The 17,273-nt window shown below is 39.7% G+C and overlaps 1 protein-coding gene across 2 annotated transcripts in view; it reads left to right on the top strand.

The window, feature by feature from the left end:
* Positions 1-17,273, top strand: part of LOC124607092 (E3 ubiquitin-protein ligase MARCHF6) — a 39,810-nt gene that overhangs the window by 5,365 nt on the left and 17,172 nt on the right. For both annotated transcript variants that reach the window (XM_047139285.1, XM_047139286.1), the window contains exons 4-5: positions 7,927-8,499; positions 12,724-12,999. In XM_047139285.1, coding sequence (XP_046995241.1) covers positions 7,927-8,499; positions 12,724-12,999 — 849 coding nt within the window. The remainder of the gene's footprint in view (positions 1-7,926; positions 8,500-12,723; positions 13,000-17,273) is intronic.

Genomic DNA, 17,273 nt, shown 5'->3' with positions numbered 1-17,273 from the left:
GTCTTATAAAGTGATGCCTTGTGTCAATATGTTTGGATCTTACACTGGTGACATTATTTTTTGCCAGTTTAATAGCTCCCATATTGTCAAAATACCATAGTTGGCTTTAATGTTGGAGGAGATTCTATTTCACTCATCAGTGTACAGATCCAAAGAGCTTCTTGGATTGTGAAGGACAAGACCATATATTCAGCTTCTACAGTACTCAAAGCAACAATTCTTTCCATCTTACATGACCATGATATCAATCCTCCCATTAGTCTAAAACAACTTCCATTGATGGAGAGTCTGCTTTCCATCTCATTTCCCCAGTCTGCATCACTGTATCCTTCCAAATTTACATTTCCAGTTTTAGAATATTTTAACTTACAATCAGGTGTTCTATTTAAATATCTGAATATTCTCTTGACTGCCATCCAGCGCTTTTCTCTTGGATCACTGCAAAACTTGCTTACTGCACTTGTGGCAAATGCAATGTCTGGTCTGGAAGTCTGTGCTAAGTACAGTAGACTTCCTACAGCTTCCAAATAGGGTACACTTTCCTTACGTTTCTTGCCATCATCAGTTATTAGCAGTTTTGCATTATTTTCCATAAAGATAGAAATAGGTTTACAATTTTCCTTATTGAACTTTTCCAAGATTTTTCTTGTGTACAGAGATTGATCAATCCATAATTCTTCACTGTTGGCACTTCTTAGAATCTTCATGCCTAAGTATTGATTAATTTCCCCTAAATAATGCATATTAAATTCTGACCCTAACTGTTCTTGAAAAAAGTTCATCTGGCTTTCACTACTGGTTAAAATAAAAAATTTAAAAAATAATCTACCTCTATGCCCATGATTGCAATTTCTTCCTTTATGATATGTACTTGATTCTGCCTTTGACTGTAACATGCCTAGTTTTATCAAAGTTTTACGCAAACATTTATTCCAGCAATGCCCACTTTGTTTTAATCCATATATGCCTTTCTTCAAATTGCAAATTCTCCTTTTCCCTCGATAAGGTCGCTTAACTTCATCAGGTGGAATCACATATATTTTCTCTTCCAGCCTTACATTCAGATAGGCTGTTTTCACATCCATTTGATGAATTAATAAGTCTTCCCTTACTGCTAGAGCTAAAAGGTATCTTAATGATGAATACTTCACCACTGGTGAGAAAGTTTCATTGTAATAAATTCCTTCTATCTGGGAATATCCTTTAACTACCAATCTGGCTTTGAATTTTGGTATTGCACTCTCAGGATTTTTAATGTTAAACACCCATCTTGTTCTTAGGGGCTTTTTATTTTCAGGCATGTCAACCTGTTCATATACAGTATAACCTCGTTAGCGCGAACTCGCACAAGACGAACTCATGGTTAACGCGTAAAAAATATTGATCCCGCCAGGAATACATTAGTTCTTATGGTATGTTTTATTGGTTAACACGAATTTCGGTTAAGGTGATTTACGAACTCTGTTTCAGTTCCTAGCATAATTAAATTGCACTGTGTCACGAATTTCCGACGTTAGAGTATTCTGAAGCATAAATTATTTTTTTTTTTCTCGAAATGAATGTAGGAAAGTAGCTACAAAGCTAATTATACTTGTTGTTGACTTGTTTTTAACGCATTGTAGGTCGGTAGCCGTGATTATCACCTCAACAATCAGCGTATGCTGTACATTGTAAGACATTCAATAATGTGTGCAGCAGCATTTAGGAATGTACTCAGTTCCAGATTTGACAGGTGTCCTGTTAGTTGTAGCCATATCGAGTTGGAATACTGAATAAAAACTACAGTTACATTCAGTACCGTAGCACGCGGAAATGGCAAAGAGGAAACAGACATCTCTAAGTGTACAGTTAAAGCTTAAGATTCTAGATGAAGTGGACCGTGCTACCAAGAAAACAGCAATTGCAGATCAGCTTGGAATACTTAAATCTACTTTATCTACGATTATCAAGAATCGAGAAAAAATTATTAATGCTGCGGCATCAGGCTCTGGAAACAAATCTAAACGACTTCGTACCGCCAAGTATGAAGACATCGATGCGTTACTGCTAGAATGGTTCAATCATATGCGTGCATCTAACATACCTTTAACTGGCCCTGTGATTCAGTCAAAAACAAATGGTATTGCTAAAGATATGGGCATCGAAGACTTCCATTGTTCTGCTTGTTGGTTGTATCGGTTCCAAAACAGACATTCAATTTCATCTGTACAAATTTGTGGTGAAGCAAATAAAGTTGATGAAGAAAGTGCGAACAGCTCGTTGCATGAATTCAACCGAGTGAGGGAAAAGTATGCCTCGTGTGATGTGTTTAACATGGATGAAACTGGATTTTTCCACAATCTTTTTCCAAATCACACCCTGGGGATAAAAAGTGATAAGTGTCACGGTGGAGCATGAAGCAAACAATGTGTGACTGTTTTTCTGCGCTGTAACGCTGACGACAGTGAGAAGTTTCATCCCTGGATTATTGGTAAACCTGAGAAACCAAGTTGTTTTAAAAACATAAATATGGACACTTTACTTTGCATCTACTCTCGCCACAAGAAAGCTTGGAGCGATGGCACATCATTTTGCAAGTGGCTTCTTCGTTCAGACAGTCGAATGGTTGCTCAAAAGAGACATGTTCTTCTTATATTGGACAGATGTACTGCCCATAACGTTCATGATCTGAACCTATCCAACATAAAGGTTCAGTTTTTTCCACCCAACGCCACAAGCCGCCTTCAGCCTTTGGACCAAGACATAATCTCTCTCATAAAGAGAGCTTATCGTAAGCGACTTGTAAGAGCTGCAATTTGTGCTGCTGAAAACAATAGTGCAACCCCAAATTGGAATCTGTTTGTCACAATAAAAGCCATCACAGCAGCCTGGAATTCGGTATCGCCACATCATATATCGAAGTGCTTTAACAGAGCTTGGAGACATAGCAACACTGAAGGTGTCCACGAGTTAGAAGATGCCACGTCACCTGCTGAATAGACAGTTCTGCAGGACGTTGCAAACCCTGGGATTAGTTTCGAAGAATTCATTTTCGTAGACGACGATGTTGCCGTATGTGGTTCTGTGGAATCGAATGTGCCAAAAGCTGTGAACGAGGTGCAAGAAGGGCAATCAGAAGAAAGTGAAGAGAAAGAGAGTACAGATACCATTCCACCTACCCGTCAGGAGATGTTTACAGCCTTGGATTGTTTAGAACGGTTCGCTTCAACATTTAACATCACTGCTAGGTTTACGGGTGTTGTGAAATTACAAAATATTATCGTTCCAATGAACGTGAGCGAACCATGACCGAATTTTTTCCAAGAAAGTAACTTACATAATTTGTGAGTGCTTGGATTTTATAATCACTTTATAGTGTTATAAGTCTACAGTAACGTGATTGATAGTGTAGTGTATTACACATTAGTGTACTGTTGTACGTGTATACTTACTAAAATCTGTGGTTTTCACTTAACGTGAACTCCTGATTTTTTTGGTCCCTTCAGATTCGTGTTAACGAAGTTTTACTGTATATTATCCACAAAAGATTGCAGCTCCTTTTCAATAGCCTTTTTTCCAATCTTGAGCATTTGAACTTGATGAAGCTTCATCAACTGTGATTGGCTCACTGTTGATTGTTTAGGCAGCATACATTTCATACTCTGGATATTCTTTTGGTTTTGCTATACGTGAAGACCGCCTTAAACAGACTTCCTCTATTGAATCTTCTTCCTCAGTTTGATTCTTGGGTAGTCCATCAGCTTCCTCTTCTTTTCTTGTCTTCCTCTGTTTCAGTTCCCATCTCTGTTCCAACACTATCACACAATATGCTTTGTTGCATTACTGTATCACTTTGACTACTTTCCTTTATTTTAGCTCTATAATCCTCTAAAAATACTACATCTGTACTACTTATTATCTTCTTATTCACAGGATTATAAAATCTGTAACCTTTTGAATCCTCAAGGTAGCCAACAAAAATATTTTTTTGAGATTTTGCATCCCATTTTCCTCTTAATTGTTTTGGAATCTGAACCATGGTTCACATCCAAAGACTTTTAAGTGCTTTAGATCTGGTTTCTTCCCAGTCCATACTTTATAAGGTGTCATGTGTCTCACAGCTTTGGTTGGTGATCTGTTAATTAAATACACTGCTGTTGACACATCCTCTGCACAAAAACACTTACATAGCTCAGCATCGCTTAACATACTTCTTTCCTTTTCATCAATGGTCCTGTTGGCTCGTTCTGCAACTCCATTCTGAGGAAGACTGTAGAGCATGGTAGTCTGATGCCTAATACCCATTTCATTCAACTGTTACTTAAACCATCTGTTTACATATTCTGATCCATTGTCTGATCTAATAATTTTAATTTTCTTCCAAGTCTGTCTTTTGACCATTTTGCAATAAACAAAAAATACATCATTCACTTGATCCTTGCTACTTATAAAATAAACATACATGTATCTAGAAAAAGCATCTATGAATGTCAGGAAATAGAAGCTACCTCCTAAGGATTTATTCTCGATAGGTCCACAGAGATCTGAGTGTATGAGTTGCAAGACTTCGGTAGATCTGCTCTGACTTGTTTAGATGGCAGTCAAGCCTGCTTCTCTTGCAAAACACACCTCACATTGGACATTATTCATTCCATAATTTTCCATTCCAGTTGCCGTATTCTTCAGTAAAGTCATACTTTTCCTATTCAAATGTCCAAGTCTCCTATGCCACAAGAAACCTTTTGCAGCATCAACAGAGTGATTTTCTGTTTCGGCAGTATTTTGAGCTGTATTCACTTTGTAAATACCCCTTACATTACTTGCAGTACCTACAATATCACCACAAGTCTATCACTTGGCTCCCTCTGTATGGAAGATGATTTTATTACCCTTCTTTACTCTTTCACTTACTGACAACAAATTAGTTTCAATATTCTTTACATAATGTACATCATGAGCAGTAACAATTTCCTTTTCCCCATTCACAAGCAAATTAAGATCCCCTTTTCCTGCGAGTTCACACCTTAACTTAGATCCGTCAATTGTGGAAATTCCAATGTCAGTCCTTGACTGAACATCATGCAAACCTGACGGGGCTTTGGTAATGTGCACAGATGCTCCTGAATCTAGGAAGCATTCTGCATGATCATCACTTGCTTCATTAAAAGAGCAAAAAACAGAAAATGCCTCACCTTTATGGGTAGTCTTTCTCTCAGGACTACTAGAATTGATACTTAACTTTTCGTTGCACTGTGAAGCAATATGTCCAATTATCTGTCATCTGAAACATCTTATTGGCTTCTTCTTCTTCTTCTTCTTCTTCTTCTTCTTCTTGTAATGGGTATTCCCGAATTTCCCAAATCCATAATCATTGGCGAATATTTCTCTGGTAGTCCAGCTAACAATAAACTTCCAGTCCATTTCATCTGCAATTTCAAAACCAATATTCCACAGACGATTGGGGATTGAAATTATTTTATTCACATATTCATCCATGCTTTTACACTTATTCAGTCTTGTGGTTATCAGCTCATGAAGTAATCCTACTTTTGTGGTTAAACCACCATCTTCAAATACGTTTTTCAATTTGTCCCATACCTCCTTTGCTGATGTAGCCTTTTCTGTGTGAACATAATTCACTGGATCAATCAAAAGTATTAGTTTTGATTTCACCTTCCGATCCTTAGTAGCAAAACTTGATTCCATAGGTTCCAATTTACTGTTTACAACATCCCATTTCACTTTAATTCAGTAGCTAGGTACTTAACCTGTTGTAGTTTATTCAGATTAACACAGCTAAATGACAAGTAACAACTATTTAAGGGACAAAATAGACTTTTGCTTTATTTGCACAACACATATTAATACATTTGGCTATGCAAGTATATTACGTTGCCCATCAACAAACATGGAACATGTATATTCTAGAGAGTCTAATGCACTCTGCACATCATATCTTGTGCACCATTATGCATGCTAGGAAATGTTTGTTCACACATCCCCAATAATGCACTCCCTCCCTCCCTCACTCACTCACTCACTCACTCACTATTGAACACTACCTTTCCCAGCACCCTATGGATTCCGGTGTCACCTCAAACAAATCTGGGGTATGGCAATGGGCACCCGCATGACACTATCCTATGCCAACCTATCCATTTGCCATCTAGAGGAATCCTTTCCTAACCACCCAGAATCCCAAACCCCTCACCTGGTTCAAATTCATTGGTGACATCTTCACAATCCAGACCGAGGGTTAGGACACCTTATCCACACTCCTGCAGAACCGCAACACCTTCCGCATGCACTTCACCTGGCCCTCCTCAACCCAACAAGCCTTTTTTCGTCGATGTTGACCTCTACTTCAAAGGTAGCTATATAAGTACCTCCTTCCATACCAAGCCCACTAGCCACCAGGAGTACCTCCACTTCAACAGCTGCTACCCATTCCATACCAAGGAGTCCCTTCCATATAGCCTAGCCACCTGTGGCTATCGCATCTGTACTGAAGAGGAGGAAATAAATCATGGGCCTCACTGAGGCCTTCACAGATTGTAATTACTCTTCCAACATTGTCTGGAAACAGATGTCTTGTGCCGTATCTTTCAAGCCTTCCACCACGTCCCAAGATCTCACTGTCCAGCCACAGAGGAGTGTTCCCCTCGTGACTCATTATTACCCAGGACTGGAACAACTGAATCAGGTTCTCCACCATAACTTCGAATACCTCACGTCATCCCCTGAAATGAGGAATGTCCTCCCCACTATCCTTCCCACCCTCCCACAGTGTACTCCATTGCCCATCGAACCTGCATGGTATCCTCGTCCATCCCTACACAACCCTGGCTCTCAACCCGTAGCCTTATGGCTCATATACTTGTAATAGACCTAATGCAAGACCTGTCCCATACATCCTCCTGCTGCCACCTACCCCAGTGTGATCACAAGCATTACGTAGTCCATCAATAGCAGGGGTACCTGTGAAACTAGTCATGTGGTCTACAACCGCTGTGGTGTGTTTTACTTGAACATGACAACCAACAAGCTGTCTATTTGCATGAATGGTCACTGACAAACTGTGGCCAAGAAACAGGTGGACCACGCAGTTGCTGAGCCCGCTGCCCAACATAAAGTTTTTCATTTCGGTGACTGCTTCACAGCCTGGGCCATCTTGATCGTTCCTACCAACACCAGCTTTTCTGAACTTTGCAGGTGGGAACCCTCCCTGCAGTAAGTTGTACGTCCCCATAAGCCTACTGGCTTCAACCCTCGTTAGTCATTGTCCTTGTCCATCTAGTACATTCCCTGTTCCTATCAGTTTTTTTACTTCTCTTGTTTTCTGCCTCTTCCCTGGACACTCCCATGAGCAGCAGTTTGTAATCCCCCACCCCCACCCTGCTATCACTGTCCCTCTCAGTCCCAGCCTCCTCCTTTCCCCCACCACCCAGATTGCTTATCCAATCAGTCGCAGCTGCTCACAGAGTTGCCTCAACTTCCAGGGACAGTGGTCATATGAGTGTGATTATATTTGCGCATGCGCATGTTAAAAAGGTCAGTTGAAGTGTCAGATTCCAGAGTTGTTGAGCTGTTTGTGGTTTTGTGATGACGTGGATTTTGTTTGAGCTGTATAGGTTGACTGAAATTTCCAATATCAGGTATTACTTGGTCTTTTTGTTTTTCCCCTTAAGAATGCCACTATTATGAATATTTCAAGATGATGATGATGTAGTCACGAAGATTGATATGGGTAACCAGTTTTGTATTTGTGTTCATTCTTTTTTAGACCATTTGTGAATAGGAACATTTGAAAATTAAAAATGAAAGTTTTGACATCTTTCTTAAAGCTTTAAGTTTTGCAGAAAAAATTTCTTCAAGCAAAATGTTTATTGATGAAATAGTGTCATGATGCTCTAAAAACAGAGTCCATTATTTTTGTTTGTTTCACAGGAAGCACTTCCCATGGTAATAGGAGCATTTCTTGGTGGTGGAGGTGGTGGGGGTGGGGGTGTACCTCCACCACCAGTAGCTGGTGCAGAACTTGGAGCTTTCCTTGGTGGTGGTGTCCCTCCACCACCAGTGGCTGGTGCAGAACTTGAAGCTCCAGCAGATGTTTTAGAAAATGGGGGCGCTGAAGGGGACGAGCAGGGTGCTAATCAGGGAGCTGATGAAGGCAACTGGAATCCTATTGAATGGGATCGTGCAGCAGAAGAGCTCACATGGGAGAAGCTTTTGGGCTTTGACGGGTCACTTGCATTTCTGGAACACGTTTTCTGGGTTGTCTCTCTCAACACTCTCTTCATACTAGTATTTGCATTTTGCCCGTATCACATAGGACATTTTGCAGTTATGGGATTTGGTCTACAGCAACATGCTACGGCATCACGTTTTGAAGGACTTGTAACAACACTATGTGGGTATGTCATGATAGGCCTGGGACTTGTTGTGTTGCGCACTATAGCATCTCTTCTGGGATTGAGGCGTTCAAAGAGAATTCTTGGTCTTTGTTATGTTGTTGTTAAGGTAAGTGACTACTCTATATTTTATTAGAAATTAAGCTGTTAGCAGCAGTAGATGAATGAGTTGCCGTAGAAGCATCATTGTTTTCCGTGATACGTTATTATTATGCAATGATAGTGTGCATCCTGAATAAGTGATAAATGGTTTGATCAGTGCCTATAACTATTTATAACTAAGGAAGAGGATTGTAACGGTGGACAAGAACTAGCAACAAATGAGCACACTGATTAGGGAAAACAGCTATATGTAGACAAAAATCATGTAATTCCTTCATAAAAGAGACAGAACTGGTGAAATAGTGATGACAGATTGAGGTGTCTTAAAGTGTGCTGTTAGATATCATGGCCATTTATTATGGACTATTTATATAATGTGGTTGGAAAATCCCTGTGCTTCCTCCCTATAATCCAGCTTTAACTCCTGATTACCACCTATTGGGACTTGTGAAGTATCTCGGGGGGGGGGGGGGGGGGGGGATTCGTGACATGAATTTTGGCTCCTCTGTTGGCATCAGAAAACAAATTTTGAGGATCCCAGAACTATATGCAATTGAATGGAAAATGCATTGAAGAATAAAATAGTTTTAATATTCAGGCATATAAACTTTTATCATTGTTGTTTTTCGTAGCTTAGAAAATATGATCATGACTTTTTGCTTTTTCTCACATTTCAAACTTGGGGAATTGAGTCATGGCACACAGGAAGATCAGTTGCAAAGCCCAGGCATAACTTCTGGATTATTAACTTTTTCTCATACTCGGATACCAAGGAGTATACCTGTAAGAATCTACATTTTGTTAGAGTAAGAACTGAAGACCTCCTCTCTGGTTTGACAGGAAGCAGATGACTAAAACTTCATTCAGTACAGTGGAAAGAGTGCATTGTCATATTTAAAGGAGATATGTGGGTGTAAAGGGTGCAAAATTTAATACACAGTCCTGCCGCCTCTGTCAACAATAATGGCTCTAATCTTGCTAGTTATCAAGTCGTGTGAATTCCTAAGGGATCAAACTGTAGGTATCAAGTCAAACTAAACTTGAATGGTAGACATAGGTTCATCTTTCCGTGCTACTACAACTCTATGCTGGAGTTCATCAATTGTATTGGCTGGTTAGTGGTGGTATGCCAGTCCATCAGCAAGTCATGACCAGATCTTTTCAGTGAGTCAGATACCTGGACAACATGCTGGCCTGGGCAACATTCAAATACTCTCTTTATCAAAGAAGATCAGGACAGCAAAGGCAACATGTGGTCTTGTGTTATTTTGTTCAAAGATAAAGTCACAAATATCTCTAAGATACACCACTGCCTTTAGTTTTAAAACGTTTGAAACACCGTGCATGCTGCCCGAACTAGCAGCCATATGAACCAGAGATCATCTTCTGTAACCATAGCACTGTTTCATCGTGCCAGATGTTGTACCCATGTGACAGTGGGTGGCCTCTGGCAATGTTAGTCCTCCTTGGAGCCTTCATGTATGCAAATGTTCATCATGTTGCTGTATACAGAGAATAGGAATCATCTGAAGAAATGCTGCGGTGTCCGCAGCTCGTGGTCGTGAGGTAGCGTTCTCGCTTCCCGCGCCCGGGTTCGATTCCCGGCGGGGTCAGGGATTTTCTCTGCCTCGTGATGACTGGGTGTTGTGTGATGTCCTTAGGTTAGTTAGGTTTAAGTAGTTCTAAGTTCTAGGGGACTGATGACCATAGATGTTAAGTCCCATAGTGCTCAGAGCCGTTTGAACCAAGCCCAAATGGTGCGGTGCCACTCTTTTGCATACTATATTGTCATTGGGGCCATGTCTGTTGGTGTGCCTCTCTCTGTTGCTGTGTCATCAAGGTACACGATATAGAGGCAGAGCCAAGCGAACAATATGTCTATCGCATTAGGTGCTAATAGTGTGGGTGCTGAGATCTTGCCCTCCTGAACCCATTGATTCCATATTCGGATGACAGTTACAGGATCCCATCCAGTGGAAGCAACAAAATTGTAGAACAATAAACTGCATTCTCAATAGACCATGATCCTGGCACTGTTTGATTCCAACACCTGCAGGTGACCATTTCTCCGTGTTACACAAGGTGTAATATGATCTTGCCAACAAAATCTGAGTGACAAATCCACTGCATAATCTGGCCTTATATGCTTAATGTAGAATTTGTTACTCCAACCTACATTGTGTGGATGGACTGAAATGCTAATTATTTGCATACCCAAATCTATAGTGTAGTTCATGCCAATTTTATGATTGTTAAATGGTGCAGTTTTAATGGCCAGGAGTTCAGCATTCAAACTTTAATTAAATGCTTATTGTGGCTTCCGTTACATATCAGAAAATTTGCATTGCCAACTTCAACAATCAGTCATGTAGAATGGACACTGGAACAACCTAAATGGTAATTACATATTCATATTCTAATTTTGTGAACACATCTGCCCAAAACGAAATTGCGTAATTATGCAAGACTTGCTGGTGTCAGTATTTCAGCTAAAAAAAAGTCTGATTGAAAAAACTGAGTGCAAGTTGAATTTCAGTTCTGTAGTGGCAGTCACAACAAATCATATTAAACCATACAAATTAGTGACTAGAACTGGTGGAAAATGAATCTGGGTAATTGTTTACATTTCACACAGTTTTGCTTCCAAACTATGTATTTAAGCATTTGTGCAATTTAACAGAGATGAATCAATGTATACAAATAACTTCTGTGTGTTCTGCAGTAACATCACACCCATCTGCATGCACATACAGGACTGGCCAATTCTCAGTCTTAAGTCAGACTTGTCTTAGCCTGTCTCTTCTTTCTTGCATTCCTTCCTTTCTTCCTTCCTACCTACCTACCTTCTTTCATTCCTTCCTTCCTTCCTCTAAGCACTCAAGGAAACACATAACTTGCAATTATTGAGTGAGTGTATTGTAGGTTTCAGACTAACGACCATCACACTGGATTCACAACATTGATGGAACGATGGTAGATACATCAGACTGCGACTGTAGCCAACTACAGAGATGTTAATTTAGTTATTGCTCACCATGCATTTGAATTTTATCATTGCTATCACATTGCTTACTCAAAAAGAGAGAGACCCACACTACAACACTGTTTAGTTACCATTCTGTGTGATAGGAGTAGAATTTAGAGACAAAGTTTTGAGCTTCTTTGTGCCATGAAGTGCTAGTAAAATAGAGTACAGTGAAAATTAAATGTAAGACTCTTCTTCAAAATGAATTATTAGAAGGGAAAATTGGTGGTAGTACATGCCAAATAACTATTCTGATTACTGCACTGTTACTTGCACTGTTACCCTGCGCACATTGCTCATGTGTGTCCCGCTCCCTGCTGAATGTTTCCACAAGTATTCCTAATCGGAAAGCAGATCTATACCCTTTGTTCTCTACTTTAATAAATATTTAATATTTGTGAGGCAGACACACAGAGATCACAGCTTTGCCGTTGGAGCCAAGACCATTATTATATCGTGCTACTCTTTGGTAACTTGTTTAAACAATAGTTTCTTAAATTGTTGAGACTGTCAGTTCCTTTTCTTTTCTATATCTTCTGTTGTTTGTTTTGAGCCCACAGTGGAGCTTAATTTGTGAACTTTCTTGAGTAGTGTAACTCATATTCTCTTGTAACATGTGATGATACTTTGCTAATTTGTGTGTAGGGCAGATGAATTGAACATTTCTTCTTTTCATCAGGTTCTACACAAGTGTGAGACGTGGCCACACTCTAGATTTATAACAGCTGATGAAAATGACCAGAGCTGAATCATCATCTTAGACTATCCATTTGTATAGACACTTCACAAATGTAAATGTGAATGTTGACACAGAAATAATGTATTTACTGGGCATAGCATCCTTAAGAGATGCATTTTCCAATTTTTGGGAGCAGCTAGGTTGTTTTCCATTAATGCACATGATGTTGCAGTGTCATTGTTACCTAGTCACATTTACAACAGTTTTCATGGTTTTAACCCTATGCTGAAGTATCTTAGTAATCCATGTATGCTTTAAGCTATATTGCCAGAGCAATTATTGATTGTAGATTTATTTTTAGTTGATATGAGCTGTTCCTTATATTTTTTATCCACTGCACGAATTCAATTAAAATTTACTTTTCTTTGCCTCTGTCCATTCCTTTCTGTTTTTTTTCCCCTTTCTTAAATAAATTTTTTGCATTACGGTTTGATAGGAATAATCTATTGTGATTCATTTTGCTACAGGTCTCGTTGTTGTCCGTTGTAGAGATTGGGGTTCTCCCTCTAATATGTGGATGGTGGCTCGATATTTGTTCGTTATCAATGTTTGACGCCACTTTGCGAGACAGAGAAACCAGCTTCCAAATGGCACCTGGGACATCCATGTTTATACATTGGCTTGTAGGAATGGTGTATGTGTATTACTTCGCCTCCTTTATTCTTTTGCTGAGGGAGGTTCTGCGACCTGGAGTGTTATGGTTTTTAAGAAATCTGAATGATCCAGATTTCAGCCCAATACAGGTATGAACATATATATTTGTTTCTTTTTTTCACTTGTTAAAAAGGACTTTTCATTTGTTACAGATTTGTACATTGAGAAAAATATAAATACATTGTTTTTAGTGTGACTGTAATATTTGTTTATGAGAGAGAATTTTAGTGGCACATGCTAGCAATGCATTGACATTCAAATGTCAATATTAAACAAGATAATTGTTTTCTTCTAGGTGGGAGCAAGTTTCAAATCTCAAATGGAATGGTTCCCATAAACAAATTCTTGATTATTTTCCTCCTCAACTTCTTGACTGATTATGTGACTGTTCTGAATTGTATGATCTTTATGTCAACAGTCCATTAAATCCAGGCCTTTATTCCTTTTTGTTGGAGAGTAACCTGATTGCATGGATGTTGCACATGACATGCTGAGTAAGAATTATGTGTAGTGAACAAACAAAAAAAAGGCTTCCTCTGTAGCTGTAACTGTAACTGTTCGTTGGAATGGTTGTGTATCAACAGGTAGCCCATGGATGTAATAAAACCTTTCTAAGTTGGCCTGTTGATTACAACCAAACCAGTCTTGCAAAAATGTGTGAAGAGACAGCAAGAGAGGTATTTGTATGGGATCATCAAAGAACAAGAAATGCAGAAAGCTGATAGTGCAATGTAATTAGTTCAATGACTTTGGAAGTTGGAAATTACTGGCTTGGACAGGAAGTGTAATATGTTTTTGGAGCATTCAATGGTTTATTGGAAACAACAGATGTATGAAAAGTTGACTGGAATTTAGAGCTGGAGATGTAAAGTAAATGTTAATTTTAAGCACTCAAATGTCAGGTACTTCTAAGGTTTAAGGAACTGAGGAGTGCTCAGGATTACAAAACAAGAGTTATAACAGAGACTGAGAATCTCATAAAGCATCCGGATGAATTGAGCAGTGCTGCACTTCTTTGAGCATACACATTAATCCCAGTATACTACTCTAGGGAATGGCAGTAAAGAAATGAAAAGACCATATAACATTATTGGTTAGGAGACATACCTGGGGTGGTTTGGCAGGCTGGTATAATTGTTTCTGTTTGACTACACTTTGCCAACTTACACATTGATGAAGTGATTGGCACAAAATTAGGTTTTACAATTTAAGTGAACCGGTCACTATAAGGTGCAGGGTAAAGGGTACTTTATAGGTGGAGTGTGGGTAAAATAATTGCTTACATGTTTGATATGAGTGAATTTTCCATTAATTTGCAAAATGATGGGACCATTCATTACACAGTTGATGAATTGAGTGGTTCACTAGCAATAAAAATGATTGGAATCATCACTAATGTTTCAGACAATATCTTTCATTGTGCCTAACAGACCAATAAAAAAATAAGATAAACACAATTGCTTCATTGCCCAGGTAATACTGCACGGCTTAAGTGCGTGCTCGTTTGGTGGAAAGACTGCAAAGCACAAGAAGAAAGGTGGGGGGGAGGGGGACGATGAAGAGTAGGGGTGGATAGCCTGTATGGGGATGTAGCAAAGCAACTGTGTAGGAGTATGGCACCACTGAGCTTACCCCGCCAAAGGCAGGAGAAGTTACTTGTGACACATGATGAAGTGGAGGAGAGGGTCCGGGAATTAGGCACGGAGTCACAGTGTCTGTGGAGAAAACATTGTGGGTGCAGATTAATGACTAGGAGGTTGAGTTAGAGTGGAGTATGAAAGGGAGTGGAAGACTTGGGGACAGGGATGAAGTTAGGCACGGGAAGGGCTTGCCAAGATCAAGTCCTGATGGTTTATAGGATTGAAGGCTGTTCAAAGGACATTTTACAGCTATGCAATTGAGAGACTGGTGTAGGGGTGGGGAAGGATCCAGATAGCAAGGGTTGTGAAGCAGGCATTGCAGTTGAGTGTGTTGTGCTCAGTGGCATGCTCTCACATTGGGTGGTGAAATTTGCTCTTGGCCATCATTTGGCAGTGGCAATTTAGATGATGGTTGGTTGGTGGTCACATCCACGTGCAACATTGTGTAAAAGTTCCAGTATAGTTGATGGAAGACATAATTGCTTTCGAAAGATGCCCTGCCTCTGAAGGAGTAGGATATGTCTATGATAGGAGTGGAATGGCATGTGCTGGCTGATTGTGCAGGACAGGTCATCTATCTTGATCCTGCACAGTGACATAACACATGTATGGAGGGGCCATGAGTGGAGTTCGTATTAGGACAAATCCCCCGTTGCTTCTCTCTTGCCAACCTGTGCACTGGGAGTGTTCTCATTGCTACTTCTTCGCTGCACAGCATGGCACCACTGTCCTCGTGCACCATTGTTGCAAGAAGAGTCATTCATGATCAGACACATTTGATTATTTGTAAGAGGAAGCAAAAATCTTACTAAGACTGTGTTCAAGAAGGTTGCAGGAACTGCTGGCTATTCCAATTGCACAGTAAACAGAACGAAGGAGGGGGAGGAAAACATACCTGCAGGCTCCTCTACTCTCAAAAGAGGCAGAAAAAGGAGAAGAAAATTTAATTTTTTGGCAATATTATCAAACAGTTTGTTATGAGACACAATTTCCATGCAACCCATGTTCATTATTTTACAATGTCAGTATTGTAATAAAAATGTTGTGTTCTCTGCCACATTTTTAGCACTTTTTCGTTTTGAGATTCTCTTCTGGCCATAGGTGGTCAGATTTGTTTTGAATTGGTCGAGCATTTTTGTATGTGACAAATTTTTTTTAGTGTCAAATGAGAAAATGTTCTCTTTGAACATCTTTATTTGTTGAATTGTAACAATGTTGTGAAAAGGAAAGTTGCTACTCACCATAGAGCGAGGTGTTGAGTCGCAGATAGGCTCTACAAACAGACTGTCACAAATATAGCTTTCAGCCAGTAAGGCCTTCATCAAAATTAGACCCCCCCCCCCCCCCCCCCCACACACACACACACACACACACGACTGCAGTCTCAAGCAGCTGAGGCCACACCTCTTTGTGCATATACATTAATCCCAGTATACAGCCCTCAGGAATGGCAGTAAAGAAATGAAAAGACTATACAACTTTATTGGTTAGGAGACCTGCCTTGGATTGTTAGGCAGGCTGGTGCAAGTGTTTCTGTTCAATGCCACTTTGCCAACTTATACGTTGATGAACTGATTGGCACAAAGTCAGGTTTTACAACTGTAACTGAACCAGTCACTATAATGTGCAAGGTAAAGAGTACTTCACAGGTGGAGTGTGGGAAAATAATTGCTTCAGCATCTCCGCCATATAGTTAGTAGAAACTTTCTTTTTCACAATATTGTTGCATTCCATCCTGGATTTTCCATTGTTGATATATTTGCTGAATTATTGGTCATACAGACATAACCCATTAATTCAATCATTAGCCGACTTGCTAGATGTAGCTTATAAGTTTCTTGAGATGTGCATTTGAGTGAAGGCTTGAGCTGTCAAAATCCATCTCCTGTACTGTGTACTGCTCTTTCGGGCTAGAGACCCCACCACCCCTGGTGCCCCCTCCTCTACCACAGATACAGACCTAATTATTTTGTGCCAACTTTAATAACTGGGGTGTTCTTTTGCAGCTGGTTTTTGTGTGTGTGTGTGTGTGTGTGTGTGTGTGTGTGTGTGTGTGTGTGTGTGTGGGGGGGGGGGGGGGGGTTGGTAACTTTGTGTGTCCTGTCCACACGTTTCACCAAGAAGAAAAATGTAGGCACACTGCAGAGATTATTTTTGAATTAAATGAAATGTTAAGAGAGGTACATCTAAAGTGCTGCATGAGGAAGGAAGAATGATTTGGAGGAAATGAGAAATTGTAGGTGCCTGTAGGTTTGGAGTCTATTAGTGAAAATTTCAACTCTCTGTATGCCTTGAAGATATCAGCAGCACTGTTTCTGAGAGTAGTAGGGGCAAGAGACTTAACATTAGAGAAGTTGTAAAACTGTTGTTTGCATAGTGAAATAGCCACAAAGGATTGAACTTGTGTGCTGAGTTGTCACTAAGAACACAATTAAGACAAAATTTTGCCAGCTTTCCAGTCATGTTTGAGTGAAGTGTTACCATGTTGGCATATATTGTGTTTAAATTATAATTGCTGGTACTTTTAAGTTTTTAATTGCTGCCTCCCAATATCTTCAGTAACCGCATAGTTAACTTCACTGGAAATCTTAAAACTGTTATATTTTCTTAAGTTTGTCAGTTAATTGAAAGTATTTTGGGTTAAATCCATTTATATTTCTCCTTCAAATAGAAAGAGATAACACTTCATTAGAATGTGAATTCGTACATCAGCAATAACATTA

Source organism: Schistocerca americana, chromosome 3, assembly GCF_021461395.2.
Source record: "Schistocerca americana isolate TAMUIC-IGC-003095 chromosome 3, iqSchAmer2.1, whole genome shotgun sequence".
Classification (NCBI taxonomy): domain Eukaryota; kingdom Metazoa; phylum Arthropoda; class Insecta; order Orthoptera; family Acrididae; genus Schistocerca; species Schistocerca americana.
The sequence above is the reverse complement of the archived record's forward strand: the minus strand, read 5'-3'. Positions and strand labels throughout refer to the sequence as shown.